At 43.8% G+C, this 16,773-nt stretch overlaps 1 protein-coding gene across 5 annotated transcripts in view; it reads left to right on the plus strand.

Annotated features, from left to right (window-relative positions):
- NRF1 (nuclear respiratory factor 1) overlaps positions 1 to 16,773 on the plus strand; it is a 173,627-nt gene that overhangs the window by 129,203 nt on the left and 27,651 nt on the right. Inside the window, exon 11 of one of the 5 annotated variants that reach the window (XM_060196549.1) lies at positions 1,324 to 2,902. The exons of the other annotated variants lie outside the window; for them this stretch is intronic. Within the exon in view, the coding sequence (XP_060052532.1) occupies positions 1,324 to 1,370 (47 nt within the window). The 3' untranslated portion in view covers positions 1,371 to 2,902. Of the gene's footprint in view, positions 1 to 1,323; positions 2,903 to 16,773 lie in introns of those variants that run through there. 5 annotated transcript variants of the gene reach the window in all.

Below are 16,773 nucleotides of genomic sequence, written 5' to 3' on the forward strand. Positions count from 1 at the left end.
CCCCTCTCTGTCTTCCCCTCCTCTCTCCATTTCTCTCTGTCCTATCCAACAACAACGACATCAATAACAACAACAATATTAACTACAACAACAATAAAACAACAAGGGCAACAAAAGGAAATAAATATTTAAATATATATATATATAGAGAGAGAGAGAGCTCCTAAATTTTAGCAAAGAATCAAGTAACTCAATCAAAAAATTGGCAGAAGATTTGTATAATCTTCCAAAGAGGACAGACATACAGATGGCTAATGAGCATGTGACAAGATGTTTATCATCATTGATTTTTAGGAAAATGCAAACTTCAGGCCACAGTGAGATAGCACCTCACACCTCTGAGAAGGGTTTCCGTCAAAAGCCACAACAGCAACAAGTAGTGGAGAGGTGAGGAACTAAACCTTGTGTACCTTTTCGTGGGACTATAAATGGGTGTGAGCATTTTGGAAAATAATATGGAACTTCCTCTCAAGAAGCTCAAGTTAAAGTTTCATTATGAACCGGCAGTCTCACTTTTCGATACCTCTCTAAACAAATATGAGTGGAAGCATGAACGCAGAAAAAGCTAGAGCTACCTCTATTTTTGCACCATATGTGCAATAGCTAAAATACTAAATGCTAGTCCATAGGCAAATGGGTACAAAAGATGCTCATTTATACAACAGGATGCCACTCAGCTGTTAAGACGATGAAGTGTTGCTGTTCACAGCAAAATGGAAGGAGTTTAAGGAGAATCGTGTGACACATAATAAGCTGGCAGCGAAAAAGCCAGAAATAATCATCACCTGTATGTGACACAATGATATAAAATTGATGAGCAAACAAAAGACAATCCAGTGGATGTTAACAACAGAACTAAGGTTACCGGAGTGAAGAGGGGTACAGTAGGGGAGGTATAGAAAAAAGAGTGGCGGGTAAAAACAATATTAATAACTCCTAAATAGGACACAAACATACACACGCACGCACGCACGCATGCACGCATGCCCCGTGTATAACCACCATCAGGTGTTGCATTAAGTTTGAGAGCTGGAGTAACCACCTTCTCAGTCCAGCTTTTCTCTATCAGATCAGACCATTGGTTGCGTAGCTTATTGTAGACTGGAAGCCCAGTCAGTACTTCTACCCCTTGGGAATCCAGGGGCTGAGTCTAATATTGGACATAATCCAGATAATTCTGCTACTCTTCTGTCTTTTGACAGTTTTATCCAGGTTATTAATAGAATTTTCTCCGAGACCACATTCCTTACCCCCCTCCCATTTTAACCAACCAATTTGGTATGTGCCTAGACTTTTAGGGTTCTCTTTTCATCATTCTTTCAGATTGTGTCCTGTTGCCAGTGTTTGTCACTTCTGTGATGACAAGTTAATGGTGTCTGCCAGTAGATCAAGTGTATTATCAGGAAGAACCAGATGATAGCAGAACAAGGTGCTATTTGGAAATGGACACTACAGGGGGAAAAACACATCCCAGATTCCAAAGACTGGCTTAAATAACAATCCTACTAGCAGATGACTCTTCTAAGAGCAATTTGGATATTATTCAGACCTGAAGCCGAAGGAGTTTTAGGTCTGCTGGGATGGAACTAGAGGGATGGAATACCGTTTGTGTGGAACTTGCTAGAACACAGTAACCTGTGAGAGAGAACTGGAGCAGTGCAAGGGTATGAAGCAAGCAGTACCCTGGAGGACAGTTGTTTTCAAGTTCAAGGTAATGACTGTTGGATGGCAAAAGTTTAAATTCCAGGTCGTCCAGGCAGACCTGACAGAGACCTGGCTTTCCGAAGACATTCCCTTTTTTTCTGGATCCCACCTCACCCCAATATAAAGAGGACTACTCAAGCACTAGTGTTACTTTATTTCATTTATGTTTCTCCCTCTTTTTTAATTATAGTAAATGAGTCGTTAGTCTCTTTGAATGGAGTTTTGTGACTTGGTTCAATTTGAAGATATTCGCAGATGCCTTTCTCCCCCATTGAAATATAGATAAAATACCTAACGCTAGAAAAGGCCACTGGTTGCCTTTTTTATTTATTTATTTTTTTTTAATATATGAACCCCTTGCTCATTCTCCCAACAGACCTTAATATGAGAGGGTGTACAATGAAGACACTGCCCACCTTTATGCTACCATTCCCTCTGCCTTCAAACCGTCTCTAATTGTGGACTTCAGGTCTAATGAAGGCAGGCTCCCACAGGGGTTGAAAAGCTCTTTGAATGCTGCACACTTCTCTCCCAGACCTTGCCAGACACAGTTGGCAATTCTCAGGGAACCAGACCCATCCTTGTTCAGAAAATAGACTAGAGAAGAAGGATTAATAGTATTGGCCCTTGGTCACCTTAGAAATGCTGAATCTGAGATCTTACTGCATATGCATGCAGCTGTCTTTCATTCCTGAGAGCTAGATGTGGAGAAGCAAAGTAGATAACTGAAGGTAATAGCTAATCAATCAATAAAAAGAATGAGAATTACCTGGTCTTGACAAGTCTCTTAGCAAAGCTGCTCAGAAAGTATCAACATTTTGTAAAATGACACTTTCTCCGATGATGCCACAAGGAAAAAGAGGGGACAGGCACATAGCATTTGTTGCAGTTTTTGTTTATGGCCATGATTACAAAAATCATCCATAACCCCAATCCATAAAATATTAATGTTTTGGGTTTTTTAATATGAATTTTTGTATTCATTAAAAAAGATTTAGCCTGATTAGGATCATGTCTATGCTATTTGGGGATTTGTTTTGAAGTATCTTAACCACTTTTATGTCATTAAATATTTTTAAAAGATAACTTTAATACTTGCCAATATATCATCATCATATTGACCAATTCCCTGTTGTCAACAATTTAGGTTATTGATATTTTTTACAATAAAAATAATGTTGTTCATCTTTGTACAAAATCTTGCCCATGTCTTTTAATTCTTTGTTCTCTATAAAATGCCTGTATTAGCAATCCTGCCAACAGTGCTATTCAGAACCTGCTTCATTATCTCTCACCAACACGAATATTATTCTCTGGAGAGATAGCTTACTGGCCAAGTGTATGTATGACCCAGGTTTGAGCCCCGGTACCATGTGAGAGGTTCTGCGGCACCTGGGGAAGCTCCAGTGCTATGTTGTTTCTCCCTCCTTCTGTTTAAGTGCAAAAGCTGCCCAAAGCAGTTCTTTGTGCATGTGGGAGACCCTAGCTAGGGGATTGAGTTGAGGGGGAGAAAGAAAGGATGTTATAGTAATTTACAGTTTCTTTGTTATTTTGGTAGTTAGCACTGTTTAATTTTCATCTTTTTATGGTTTAGTGATATTTTCAATTTTTATGTTTTCTCTACATAAGTATGTTTTAGCATTTATTGTTGTTTTCTTTATCCAGTTTTTTGTTAGGGTCTTTATATTTCTCTTATTGATATTAAATAACTCCTTTTTTAAATAAACATTTCATATTCCTTAAATTTTCTTATTATCTTTATTTACTGGATAAAGGCAGCCAGAAATCAAGAAGGAAGAGGGGGATAGAGAGAGAGAGAGAAACAGAAAGACACTTGCAGCCTGCTTCGTCGCTCATGAAGCTTTCCCTCTGCAGGTGAAGACCAGGGGCTTGAACCCAGGTCCTTGTGCATTGTAACATGCATGCTTAACCAGGTGTGCCACTGCCCAGCCCCAATATCTCCTTTTATAAAAAAAAAATATTTATGCACAAAGCGCAAGGACCGGCGTTAAGGATCCCGGTTCGAGCCTCCGGCTCCCCACCTGCAGGGGAGTCACTTCGCAGGTCATGAGGCAGGTCTGCAGGTGTCTGTCTTTCTCTCCCCCCTCTGTCTTCCCCTCCTCTCTCCATTTCTCTCTGTCCTATCCAACAATGATGACATCAACAACAATAATAACTACAACAATAGAAAATAACAAGGGCAACAGAAAGGGAAAAATAAATATGAATATATATTTTTTTTAAATCTTTATTTTTAAATGAGAGGAAGAAGAGAGTGAGAGCATGACTCGTGGCACATGCAATGCCGGAAATCAAGCTCGGGATCTTATGCTTCGGAGTCCAGTAACACTTTATGCACTGTGCCTCCTCCCCAGCTGCAGAATGCTTTAAATACTAAAGCCATAACACCATTATTGCACACACATTACAGTGCACAAGGACCCACATTTGAGCCCCCCCAGTCCCCACCTGCAGGGGGAAAGCTTTGTAAGTGGTAAAGCGGGGCTGAAGCTGTCTCTCTGTCTCTCTGTCTCTCTCCCTCTCTATCACCCTCTCCCCTCTCAATTTCTGGCTGCCTCTATCCAATAAATAAATTAATATAATAAAAAATATATTTAGGAAACTGGGGAATGTTATGCATGTACAAACTATTGTATTTGCTGTTGAATGTAAAACATTAATTCCCCAATAAAGAAATAAATATATATATATATATATATATATTTAAGTTTTTTTTAAATATGGAATTTCTTTTAGTATGTGGCATTAGGTAGGAGTCAGAATTCTACTTTGATCACTTGTGACACGAATTCAAATTCATACTTTCTAAATTGATTTGAAATGTCATCTTTATTTGCAGAATTTAAAAAAATATTTATTTCCTTTTTGTTGCCCTTGTTTTTATTGTTGTAGTTATTATTGTTGTTATTGATGTCATCATTGTTGGATAGGACAGAGAGAAGTGGAGAGAGGAAGGGAAGGCAGAGGGGGGAAGAAAGACAGACACCTGCAGACCTGCTTCACCGCCTGTGAAGTGACTTCCCTGCAGGTGGGGAGCTGGAGGCTCAAACCAGGACCCTCATGCTGGTTCTTGTGCTTTGAGCTGCAGAATTCTTAATAGACTCTGGAATCTCCTGTAGGGTCCCTTCTATTTAAATTCATATATTTATTCTATTTTAGGGTGCTTTTAATTTTTTTATATTTTTCCCTTTTGTTGCCTTTGTTTTTTGTTGTTGTTGTAGTTGTTGTTGTTATTGATGTCATTGTTGCTGGATAGGACAGAGAGAAATCGAGAGAGGAGGGGAAGACAGAGAGGGGGAGAGAAAGATAGACACCTGCAGACCTGCTTCACCGCCTATGAAGCAACTCCCCTGCAGGTGGGGAGCCAGGGGCTCCAACCAGGGTCCTTCCACCAGTCCTTGCGCTTAACCCGCTGTGCTACCGCTGGACTCCCTGGAGTTTTGTTTTTGTGTGTGTATGTTTTATTTCTTTTCTCTTTTTTCCCCCCACCAGGGTTATTGCTAGGACTTAGCACTGGTGCAGTAGATCCACTGCTCCTGGGAGCCATTTTTTTCTATTTAATTTTGATAGAACAGAGAGATATTGAGAGGGAAGAGGGAGGTAGAGGGGGAGAGAGAGAAATAGACACCTGCAGACCTGCTTCACCATTTGTGAAGGGTCTCCATTGCAGGTGGGGAGCAGGGGCCTGAACCCTGATCCTTGCACATGGTGACAGGTACACTTAACTGGGTGTGCCACTGGCTAGCCCCTTAATGCTTTATTTCGTTATTATTAGTAACCCATGAAAAATTATAACTACAGACTTGGAGGGAAAAAATTAAATTTCAGGGAGCTTTTATAAGTTTCAAGTTCATCTGGAAGAAACAAGCCTTATTTTAGCCATAAAAAGACATAAATAATCCCAGCAGGCCTTTCAGCAGAACAGCTGATGAGTTGCAAAACTGAGGAAGTTTCCTCCTCCCACTTTCTCCGGGCAGGGGGTGTGGGGAATGCCATCTTCAAAGTGATGGACCTCGGGTGGGAAGCCAGCAACTCTGAAGAGTGTCCCCCGTTGAAAAGGAGACACTGCTAGTTGCTGGAGAAGGCATTGTCCCTGCACTGGCGCTCATTTTCTTGAGTCCAAATCAAGGCTGTGTCTCGAGGCTAAGAAACTGCAGGTACCCATTCTGCTAATGCAGAAGTCCTCAGTTCTAGCACTTTCACATTTTAATTTCTCCTCCTTTTGACTTCTTTAATTTCAGTGTTGTTTTTTTAAATGCATATCTTTTTAAATTTTATTTAGGAGACAGAGAAATTGAGAGGGATAGGGGATGAGGAAGATAGATTGGGAGGGCCAGACACCTGCAGCACTGCTTCACTGCTCATGAAGCTAACCCCCACTCCTCCAGGTGTGGACCAGGAGCTTAATCCTGGGTCCTTGCACATTGTAAAATAGGCACTCTACCAAGTGTACCAACACCTTCAAAAGATTTATTTATATTCACTTTATGAGAAGGGTGTGAGAGGTGGGGGGTAGATAGCATAATGGCTAAGCAAAGAGACTGTCGTGCCTGAGGCTTGAAAGTCTTGGGTTCAATCCCTTACACCACCATAAGCCAGAGCTGAACAGTGCTCTGGTAAAAATTTATTAATTAAATAAATAAATAAAAAATAAAGAAGAAGAAAGGAGTGAGGAAGAACAAAACATCACTCCATTGTATGTGGTACTAAGGATTGAACCCAGGACCTCAAACACGCATGACAGTTGCTCTACCCATTGAGCCACCTCCCTGGCCATTTCAATTTTTTTTTTTCATTTCAATTTTTTAAAAATATTTATTTATTCCCTTTTTGTTGCCTTTGTTGTTTTTGTTGTTGTAGTTGTTATTGATGCCATCATTGTTGGGTAGGACAGAGAGAAATGGAGAGAGGAGAGGAAGACAGAGAGGGGATGAGAAGGGTAGACACCTGTAGACCTGCTTCACTGACTGTGAAGGGACTCCCCTGTAGGTTTGAGCCAGGGTCTCAAACGGGGATCCTTACGCCAGTCCTTGCGCTTTATGCCACCTGCACTTAACCCACTGCTCTACTGCCCGACTCCCGGCCATTTCAATTTTATGTTCTATCTTAGAGATGATAGTGAGGCATGCCCCACTTCCGGAGTATTCCAAAATAGGTCATCAGTAACCCTCTCTACTGTTGACTTTGCATTCTGTCTCTCAACTCCATCAATTATTTTTTAATTGAACCCACATTTATGTAATGCTTCCTAAATACAAGCAGTGAGCTGAATGTTTTGTGTGCATCGATTGACTTAATTTAAAACTCAGACTAACCCTGTGAGGTAAGCACTTGACCCCCATCTGACGTGTGGGGGAAAGTAAGATACAAAATGCTTCTGTAACTTGACCAGATTCATACAGAGCGACGGGAGTGTGGACTCTGAATCCAGGTAATTTCTTTCCAAATTGCTCTGCTGTGTTACCTTCCTTTCATGGGAACCAGTAAATGTGGGATTGGGTATGTCAAGTCTCTCTCCACCTCTGCCAGAGGCCGACTGCCTGGGTCTGTGTTATCCTCAGGTCCTGGCTGTTCTGATGACTATAAAGATACTGTGGCGTTTTCTAACGCCCAGCACCCCTCTGCCTAGCAGTCCTGCCCTCTGCATTAACACACAGACTTCCCTTGGACGGCCTGGGAAGAAAGTCCAAAAATCTCCCATTTCCCCAGTTGTAGGGTTCATGGGATGAGCTGGCAGCTGGCTGCCAGACTGTTTCAGTGAACAAACAGGTTGCTCAATGATTAGTGAACAGGTCTTTGTAATTTCATTTGATTGAAGTGAGTGGGTGGGTGCTATTTAGAACCAGGGGGTTTTGTTTGGGGGAGACAGGAGTGCTGGTCAGAAGGCAACAATTTCAGCTGAAGATCTGTTTGCTCACTTGCTAGAAGCCTCTGCCCCACCCCTCCTGGTACACTTGCCATGCCAGGGATCACTCAGCCTTCATGCTGTCTCTTTCTGCACTGTCTCTAGGTTACCCTGGAGACTGAGGTGGTAGGGCTGCAGCTGTGGGAGACAGGGTGCAGGGAAAGGTGTGGAGGGAAAGTTTGCCTCCCCTGTCCGTCTCTTAAGTCTCCCTACATCTTCCTTCCTTGCCCAACACCTGGAGACCAGCTTCCTGACTAGGGTCTGAGCCCAGCTACCTTCCTCATCCCCTGGATGAAAGGGAATGGATTAGAGGGCTGGCTCTGTTTAAAAATTAAAACTGAGGAGTGGGAGTAAGAAAAAAAATCAAGACTGATGGCACGGCATCACCCTCTCACGAGAGAGAGAGAGAGAGAGCTCAGCCTTTTTCTTCTGTGCGCTGTGGTGTCTGTTTGAGCTCGGCCTTCACAACACCGCTGCTGCTGAGGTCGCCTCAGAAACCCCATCGTCATAAGATTTTCAGAAACTGGGGACCAGGCAGTAACACCCCATTAAGCACATGTACAAGGACTTGAGTTTGAGCCCCCACTCCCCACCTGCAAGGGGGAAGTTTCACAGGCAGTGAAGTAGGCCTGTAGGTATCTTCCTATCTCTATCCCTCTCCCCTTTTCAATTTCTCTCTGTCCTATCAAATAAAAAAATAAAGAAAGGGAGTTCAGGTGGTAGTGCAGTGGGTTAAGCGCACGTGGCGCAAAGCACAAGGACCAGTGTGAGGATCCCGGTTCGAGCCCCCGGCTCCCCACCTGCAGGGGAGTCACCTCACAGGCGGTGAAGCAGGTCTGCAGGTGTCTATCTTTCTCTCCCCCTCTCTGTCTTCCCCTCCTCTCTCCATTTCTCTCTGTCCTGTCCAACAACAACAACAATAATAACTACAACAACAATAGACAACAACAAGGGCAACAAAAGGGAAAATAAATTTTAAAATATAATAAAATTTAAAAAAAAAAAAAAAAAAGACTGCCCGGAGCATTGGATTTGTAGAGCTGGCACCAAGCCCAACTATAACCATGGTGGCAGGAAAAAAAAAAAAAAAAAGATTTTCTGAAATTAAAGGACTGCACTCAGTTTTGCTGTAGTGTGTGTCTGCTCCACTGTTCATTCCATATACCAATCCAATGAAATCAGGTGGGGTTTCTTTTATTGTTTGTTTTCTTTGTCTTTAATTCCTTTAGAAAGACATTGCTTACTGTCCACACTGCACAAGTACATAGTTCAGGTGTGTCCTTGGGTTCAGTCTTGCAGAAGAGATTGGGACTCATTCTGTAAGCCACACCCCACCTACCCACGCCCAAATCAGACAGGGTGACTGGGCCCAAAGCATACAGCATGTGCTTTCTTGCTTTATGTCTGTTGTAGGAACGTAGACCACCTTAACTGGAGCCTGAGCCCTGGGAAATTACTTATAAAAAGTGTTTTTGTTTTTTTTTTTTCGGGCGCGGGTTAAGCACATATGGCACGAAGCTCAAGGAACAGCATAAGGATCCCAGTTCAAGCCCCCAGCTCCCCACCTGTAGGGGGGTTGCCTCACAAGCAGTGAAGCAAGTCTGCAGTTATCTGTCTCTCCTCCTCTGTCTTCCCCTCGTTTCTCAATTTCTCTCCGTCCTATGGAACAACAATGACAGCAATGACAACAATAATAATTAACAATAGCAATGATAAACAACAAGGGCAACAAGTGGGAAAAAAATAACCTCCAGGAACAGCGGATTCATAGTGCAAGCACCGAGCCCTAGTGATAACCCTGGAGGCAAAAAAAAAAAGGTGTTTTTTTTTTAATCCCCCCTGGGGACCAGAGGTTCAATCAAGTGTGTAAATAGATCAAAGGCATTTCCCATCTGTCCACCCATGCCTCCAAAATTATTTTTTAAAAACCTGTCATAGAAGTGGTGGCTCAGGGGGTCGGGCGGTAGCGCAGCGGGTTAAGCGGGGGTGGCGCAAAGCGCAAGAACCCATATAAGGATCCCGGTTGGAGGCCCCGGTTCCCCACCTGCAGGGAAATCGCTTCACAAGCAGTGAAGCAGGTCTGCAGATGTCTGTCTTTCTCACCCCCTCTCTGTCTTCCCCTCCTCTCTCCATTTCTCTCTATCCAGCAACGACGACATCAACAATAACTACTACAACAACAGCAAAACAAGGGCAACAAAAGGGAAAATAAATAATAAAAATAAATAAAAAGGAGTCGGGCGGTAGTGCAGCGGGTGAAGCGCACGTGGCGCAAAACACAAGGACCGGCATAAGGATCCCGGTTCGAGCCCCTACTCCCCACCTGCAGGGGAGTCGCTTCACAAGTGATGAAGCAGGTCTGCAGGCGTCTCTCTTTCTGTCCCCTTCTCTGTCTTCCCCTCCTCTCGATTTCTCTCTGTCCTATCCAACAACGACATCAATAACAACAATAATAACTACAACAATAAAACAAGGGCAGCAAAAGGGAATAAATAAATATAAATAAATAAAAATTTTTAAAAAGTAGTAGCTCAGGGGGTGGACTGGGGTGCCCCTGGTTAAGAACATACCTTACCATACTCAAGGACCCATGTTTAAGCTCCTGTTTCCCATGTGTAGGGGCTAATCTTACCGAGTAGTGAAGCAAGTACTGCAGGTATTTCTGTCTGTCTACTTTTTTTTTTTTTTTGGTTTCCAGTTGCTGGGGCTCGGTGTCAGCACTACAAATCCACTGTTTCTTGTTCCTTTTTTTTTTTTAATATTTATTTATTCATTTTCCCTTGTTGTTGCCCTTGTTTTATTGTTGTGGCTATTATTGTTGTTGTTATTGATGTCTTCGCTGTTGGATAGGACAGAGAGAAATGGAGAGAGGAGGGGAAGACAGAGAGAGGGGAGAGAAAGATAGACACCTGCAGACCTGCTTCACCGTCTGTGAAGCGACTCCCCACAGGTGGGGAGCCTGGGTTCGAACCGGGATCCTTATGCCGGTCCTTGTGCTTTGCGCCACGTGCACTTAACCCGCTGCGCTACCGCCCGACTCCCGCTTCTTTCTTTCTTTTTTTGTTGTTTCTTTTTTTTTTTTTAAGATTTTAAAAATTTATTTATGAGAAATACAGGAAAAAGAGAAAGAATCAGACCTCACTCTGATTGATACATGTGCTGCCGGGGACTGAACGCAGGACATCATGCTTGAGAGTCCAATGCTTTATCCACTGTGTCACCTCCCAGACCACCAAATCTACTGTTTCTAATGGCCACTTTTTCCTTCCTTTCCAGATTCAAGTCCCTGTCCCCACCTGCAGGGGGAAAGCTTCATGAGTGGTGACTCTCTGTCTCTTCCTCTCTATCTCCCCGTCCCTTCTCAATTTCTATTTAATAATAATAAATAAACAAAAATATAATTATAAAAAAATTTAAAAGTAGACACGCACAGATCTGCTTCACCACTCATGAAGCGTCTCCACTGCCGGTGGGGAGCAGGGACTTGAACCTGAGTCATTGCACAGGTGTTTGCACATAGGACTATGTACACTTAGCTGGGTATGCTACTGCCTGGCCCCTGTCTCTATATCAATCTCTCACTTCCCTCTCAGTTTCTCTCTCTGTGTATTATCAAATAAAAATAAATAAATTGGGGGGCAGTGATGCACCGGGTTACGTGCACGTAATATGAAGCTCAAGGATCCTGGTTCGAGCCTCTGGCTTCCCAACCGCAGGGGGTTTGCTTCACAAGCAGTGAAGCAGGTTTGCAGGTGTCTAGCTTTCTCTATCTTCCTGTCTTCTCTCCATTTCTCTCTCTTATCCAACAACAATAACAATGGCAAAAAAAAAAAGATGGCCCACCAGGAGCAGTGGATTCATAGCACAGGCACCGAGCCCCAGCAATAACCTTGGAGGCAATAAATAAGTAAATAAATATTGCATCAAAGTAAAAGACTCTGGGGATGGGGGGAGAGCCCAGTTCCTGGAACATGATGGCAAAGGAGGTCTGGGGGGGGGGGGCTGAATTGTTGTGTGGAAAACAGGGAAATACACGTGTACAAACTATTGTATTTTACCATCTACTGTAAGCCATTAATCTCCCAATAAAGAAATTAAATAAATCAATGGGGAGGAGGCAACCAGGAGTGGTGTATTTGTCACATAGGCACTGAGCCCCAATGATAACCCTGGTGGCAATTAAAAGGAACAAAACAAAAAAAAAAAAAAAAAGATGTGATGGCTCAGAGCTGGAAGATTACTCACCCAGTAAAGTGTGTGCCAAGCCATGCCCATAGCCCTGGGTGCAACCCCCCAGCCCCACATGGGAGACACAGGCACCAAGACTGGTGAAATGATGCAGAGCAGGACTGTGGTGTCAGTCTCTCCCTCTGAAATCACAATGAAAAAGTCAGCCTGGGAACTGTGAGCTTGCACAGTTTTAGTCCCGCCCCAGCACCAGATGAAATAAACAAACAATGGAAACATTGGCCCTGGGGCGCCATTTAGCGCTGGCATCCTACACGGGCGAGGCCCTAAGCTCATCCCCTGGTACCATCTAAAAGTGAGTGGTGACTCAGCTTATTGGACTTTGTGGGCATCTGGTATGGCACAGAGTAAAAGGAGGGGCCAGGAGGTGGAAGCGACTTGCCTGCTCTACAGAATGGGCTGCTGCCAAGTCCTGTGACCTTGGGTGAGCAAATTAACCGTTCTAGGCCTTAACTGTAAAATCAGGCTCTATTCAGAAAGCAGTTGTGAGCATCTAACACAGGGATCCGTAACCCTTGACATGCAGAGACATCATGAACACGGCGTTATGATTTAGCTGTAGGCATCAAGGTTTTTTGGTTTTTTTTAATTTTTTTAATTAATTTATTACTGGATAGAGACAGAAATTGAGAGGGGAGGGGGAGATAGAGATCTTTTTTTTTTTAATTTATTTATTTATTCAAAAAAGGAGAGGAGAGAGATACCTGCAGCCCCACTTCACCGCTCATGAAGCTTTCACCCTGCAGATGGGGACCAGGGGCTTGAACCTCGGTCCTCGTGCACTGCAGTGTGTGCCCTTAACCAGGTGCGCCACCGCCTGGCCCCCGGCATTAGTTTTATCTCCGTCATCCTTTCAGAGAGGATACCGATGGCATTATGGGTCCTGCTTTCCTATCTTTAGGGTGGTTCAGGTGTTTGCTTGTGTTGTGAGGTACGCGGCTGAGACCAAATCAACCCAATTGAGGAGTCTGTTCAGCCAGCCAGCTGGCAACTAGGACTCACAGCTAAAACGCTGCTCAGAGTGCAGTCCTGAGCTCAGTGTAGCACAGTCATATATAGGAGTAAGTGTGGGAAGCAAGGGAGGTTACAGAAGCCAAAAATGCACTGGCTAGGGCGGTTTGTTACTGTGGTCAGGACAACCCGCTATGGACACAATCAACAATCAATAATTTCAGAACACTAAAATCTACTTCTTGTTGGCAAGTAAAGCAGTTGCACAGGTTTAGGTCAAGATGGAGTCAGTTATGCTAAGGAAGTGGGGACTCTGTCACATTTGTGCCTTTGAAACCCTTCTCCAGCTTTCAGGGTATCTTCCCAGAAGGCAGGCAATGGCTCTCTTTGCCACTGGCAGGGAGACCTGAAGGATACCAGGATGGAAACAAAAGGCAAACAAAGAGGGAGCTATCCTCGGATCCTGTCCTCTTTGGAAAGGTCACAGGTCATTTTTAAATGGGGAGGGTAGAAATCAGTATTCTGAGCTATGACTCAGAGAAATGAGGGGTGAACCCATGACTGGGGTTGCAACTGGGGCTGCAGGAGAAGCTGGCACTGTGCTGGGCACCACAGCCATGTGGGGCATCGCCTTGAGAAATGCCCCTTTGCAGAGTCCCCCATGGCCACCCCAGGAGACGGGCTTTATTTATAGATAGGGCATCCCCCCTTTAAATCGGCTTACTTGTAAGAATAGTTTTTTCTTCTGGGAGACAAGTTGATAGATATGCCAAGAAGCTTTCAGCTTTGCCTTTTGACTCTAGGCATCGAGCGTGATTACCTAAAGAAAGGTCTTGGTCTTTTTCCACTCTTTCCTTTTCTTGTTTTGTTTTGTCCCCTATTACCACCACTACAGCCTCTTTGCAGCTGACCCAGCAAGCTTCTCTGCACTATTCCAGCTCCACCCAGTAGACGGGAGGCACAGAGTTTATGAGCTTTGTTTTCTGCAAAACAACAAAAGCTGAGTCTTGCCCATGTTGGCTCAGAGACTAAATAATAAAGCTAGAACCTAAACTCAGGTTTCCAGTACTTTAATTTTTTTTATTTTGAATATTTATTTATTAGCACAAGAGAGGGTGGGAGGGAAGGAAAGAGAAGGACCGGATTATTGCTTTGGCATAAGTCACTGCTGGAGATGAAATTTGGGACATTGTGCACACAAGGCCAGTGGTCTACCCACTGTGCTACCTCCTGAACACATTTACTTTGGTAAATTGAAATATATCTGATACATAATACTGTGTAAATTTAAGGTGTGCACCCTGCTAAGTTGGTATTTATGCCTCAACATACAACTGCTGTATAATAATAATTAGCACCTTGTCAAATACTACATAACTATTCTTTCTTTTTAGTAGTTGGAATAATTTTTAATTTATTTTATTTGTTTTATTTAGTTATCTTGCCAGGGCACAACTCAGCTCTGTTTTATGATGGTGGTGGTGGGGATTGAACCTAAGACTGTGTAACCTCAGGCATAACCATTATGCTACCTGCTCTACCCAGTAGCAGGAATAATTGAGCTTTAGTCTGTTAGCAAGTTGGATGATTACATTACATTCTTCTTGTCTTGTGGTGCACTTTACTGCCTCTGCTGGGTTCCCTTCTTTCTCCTCTACTCCCTTTGGTCAGCCTGCTCGACTTGTGAAATAAAGTAGTGAATGAAGTGGGCAAAGCTATATTTTACTCATTTTCAAAGTCATTGTCACAAATCTTACCAAAGGCAAGTAAATAAATGGCACCAAAACCCAAGACCTGAAAGTGTATTGTGCTGTAAAATAACTGCTAGTGATGTGTGACTGTTGGACTTCAAAGAAAGTTTGTTAAAATCAAGAAATTTAAAACTCAGCCACTCACTCACACTAGCCACATTTCAGATCTTCAATAGTCAGCGTGTAACCTGTAGTACTGAATTCTAATTTTAACCTCTCCACACTGGAAGTAAAGAAGCCTCCTGTAGTAAGTGGTCCCTATCAGGAACTGCAGACACAGAACATTGCCATGTTCCAGAAAGTTCTGGGTCTGTGAATACTTCATCTGCTGGCAAGTCACACCCTGTTTGCACAGGAAAGGATCAGTGCCTCGCCGGCCTTGCCTCCTGGTGTGTGCCACAGCTCAGAGCCAGCATGGCTCTGCTTTTTAAAAAGTGACTGCAGTAATCCTCAGCCAGTAAACAGCTAGGCAGGGGGCTGCAAGAACTGGCCTATTTTCATGTTGTATAGTGTTCGTAGCAGGAAAACTGGGGCCGAGAGGCAGTGGCAGCAGCTAGACTCCAATTCCTAGTCTCTATTCATTATCCAAGCAACCTGCACACATGCACTGAGATGCCTCACAGGGGCAGGCCTCCCTTGGGCGAGGCCAGACACACTCTTGGATACATAGTGACTCCAAGACGATCCCTTTTCCAGAGCCAGGTGGCTCACAGCCTGGAAGTAACTGTTACTGCTGCAGGGTGAACTCTAGGTTGGACAAAGAAATACGGCTGCTGTCTACGGCCATTCCACCCTGAACATACCTGATCTCGTCTGATCTCAGAAGCTAAGCAGGGTCGGGCCTGGTTAGTACTTGGATGGGAGAAATATGGCTGCTTCTGACATGTGTAACTCGGCTCTCATTTCTAGAATACCCAAAGGGGCTTACGGTTGTCTGTTCCACGTGTGGTGTTCACTGTACCCTTCCATAGTACTGAAGCTTGTCCTTGCTCCTTCTTAATGACCTCCCAGCCCTTCTCAACCCTATCTACCCCTTGCAGAGATCTGTTGATGGCAGTACTTTAAATACTTGATTGATTGATTGATTGATTGATTGGGTAGAGACAGAGAAATCCAGAGGGAAGGGGGAGAGGAGAGACACCTGCTGAACCACTTCACCAACAATGAAGCTTCTTTTCCCCTGCAGGTGGGGCCTAGGGGTTTAGCAGAGACACATTCTGTGCCAGGTGTGCTGCTGCCTGGCTCATGCCACTCATTTTAAGGCAGCAGCAAGAAGAGTGCTGGGCCACTGTAAGCATGCAGTACTGGTTGGCGCCTGCTGTAGTACTATTTCTGGGGCTGGGGAGACAGCATAGTGGTTCTGCAAAGACTTTCATGCCTGAGGTGTAGAGGTTCCAGATTCAGTCCCCAGCAATAATGCTATAAGCCAGAGCTGAGCAGTACTCTGGGCCTTCTCTCTGTATCTCTCTTTCTCTCAATAAAATAAAATTTAAAGCAAAAAATAGCAAACTATCCCTTGTCGTCCCCTACACCCCACCCACCTGTTTGAAATTAATCCCTTTAAAAAATACTACTCTGAGGGTTGGACCCTAGCACAGTAGGTTAAGCGCACGTGGCACGAACAAGGACCAGCGCAGGGATCCCGGTTTGAGCCCCTGGTTCCCCACCTGCAGGGAGGTCGCTTCACAAGCGATGAAGCAGGTCTGCAGGTGTGTCTTTCTCTCTCTCCCCATCTTTATCTTCCCCTCCTCTCTCAATTTCTCTCTGTCCTATCTAACAATGACAGCAACAACAACAATAAGAAGAAGAACAATTATGACCAAGGGCAACAAAGGGGAAAAAATAGCCTCCAGGAGCAGTGGGTTCATAGTGCAGGCACTGAGACCCAGCAATAACCCTGGAGGCAAAAAAAAAAAAAATACTATCTGGTCTGGGAGGTGGTGCATGGATAAAACTATTTTTCCCCTTTATTGGGGGATTAATGGTTTACAGTTGAGAGTAAAATACTTTTTTTTTTTTTTGCTTCCAGTCACTGGGGCTCGGTGTCAGTACTATAAATCCACCACTCCTCCATTTTTTCCTTTTTTTTTTTTTTTATCCATTTTATTTTGACAGAGAAATTGAGAGGGCTAGGAAAGATAGAGAGGGGGTGAGAAAAAGATAGACACCTGCAGACCTGCTTCTCATGAAGCT

The sequence above is a fragment of the Erinaceus europaeus genome, chromosome 8 (genome assembly GCF_950295315.1).
Source record: "Erinaceus europaeus chromosome 8, mEriEur2.1, whole genome shotgun sequence".
Lineage (NCBI taxonomy): Eukaryota > Metazoa > Chordata > Mammalia > Eulipotyphla > Erinaceidae > Erinaceus > Erinaceus europaeus.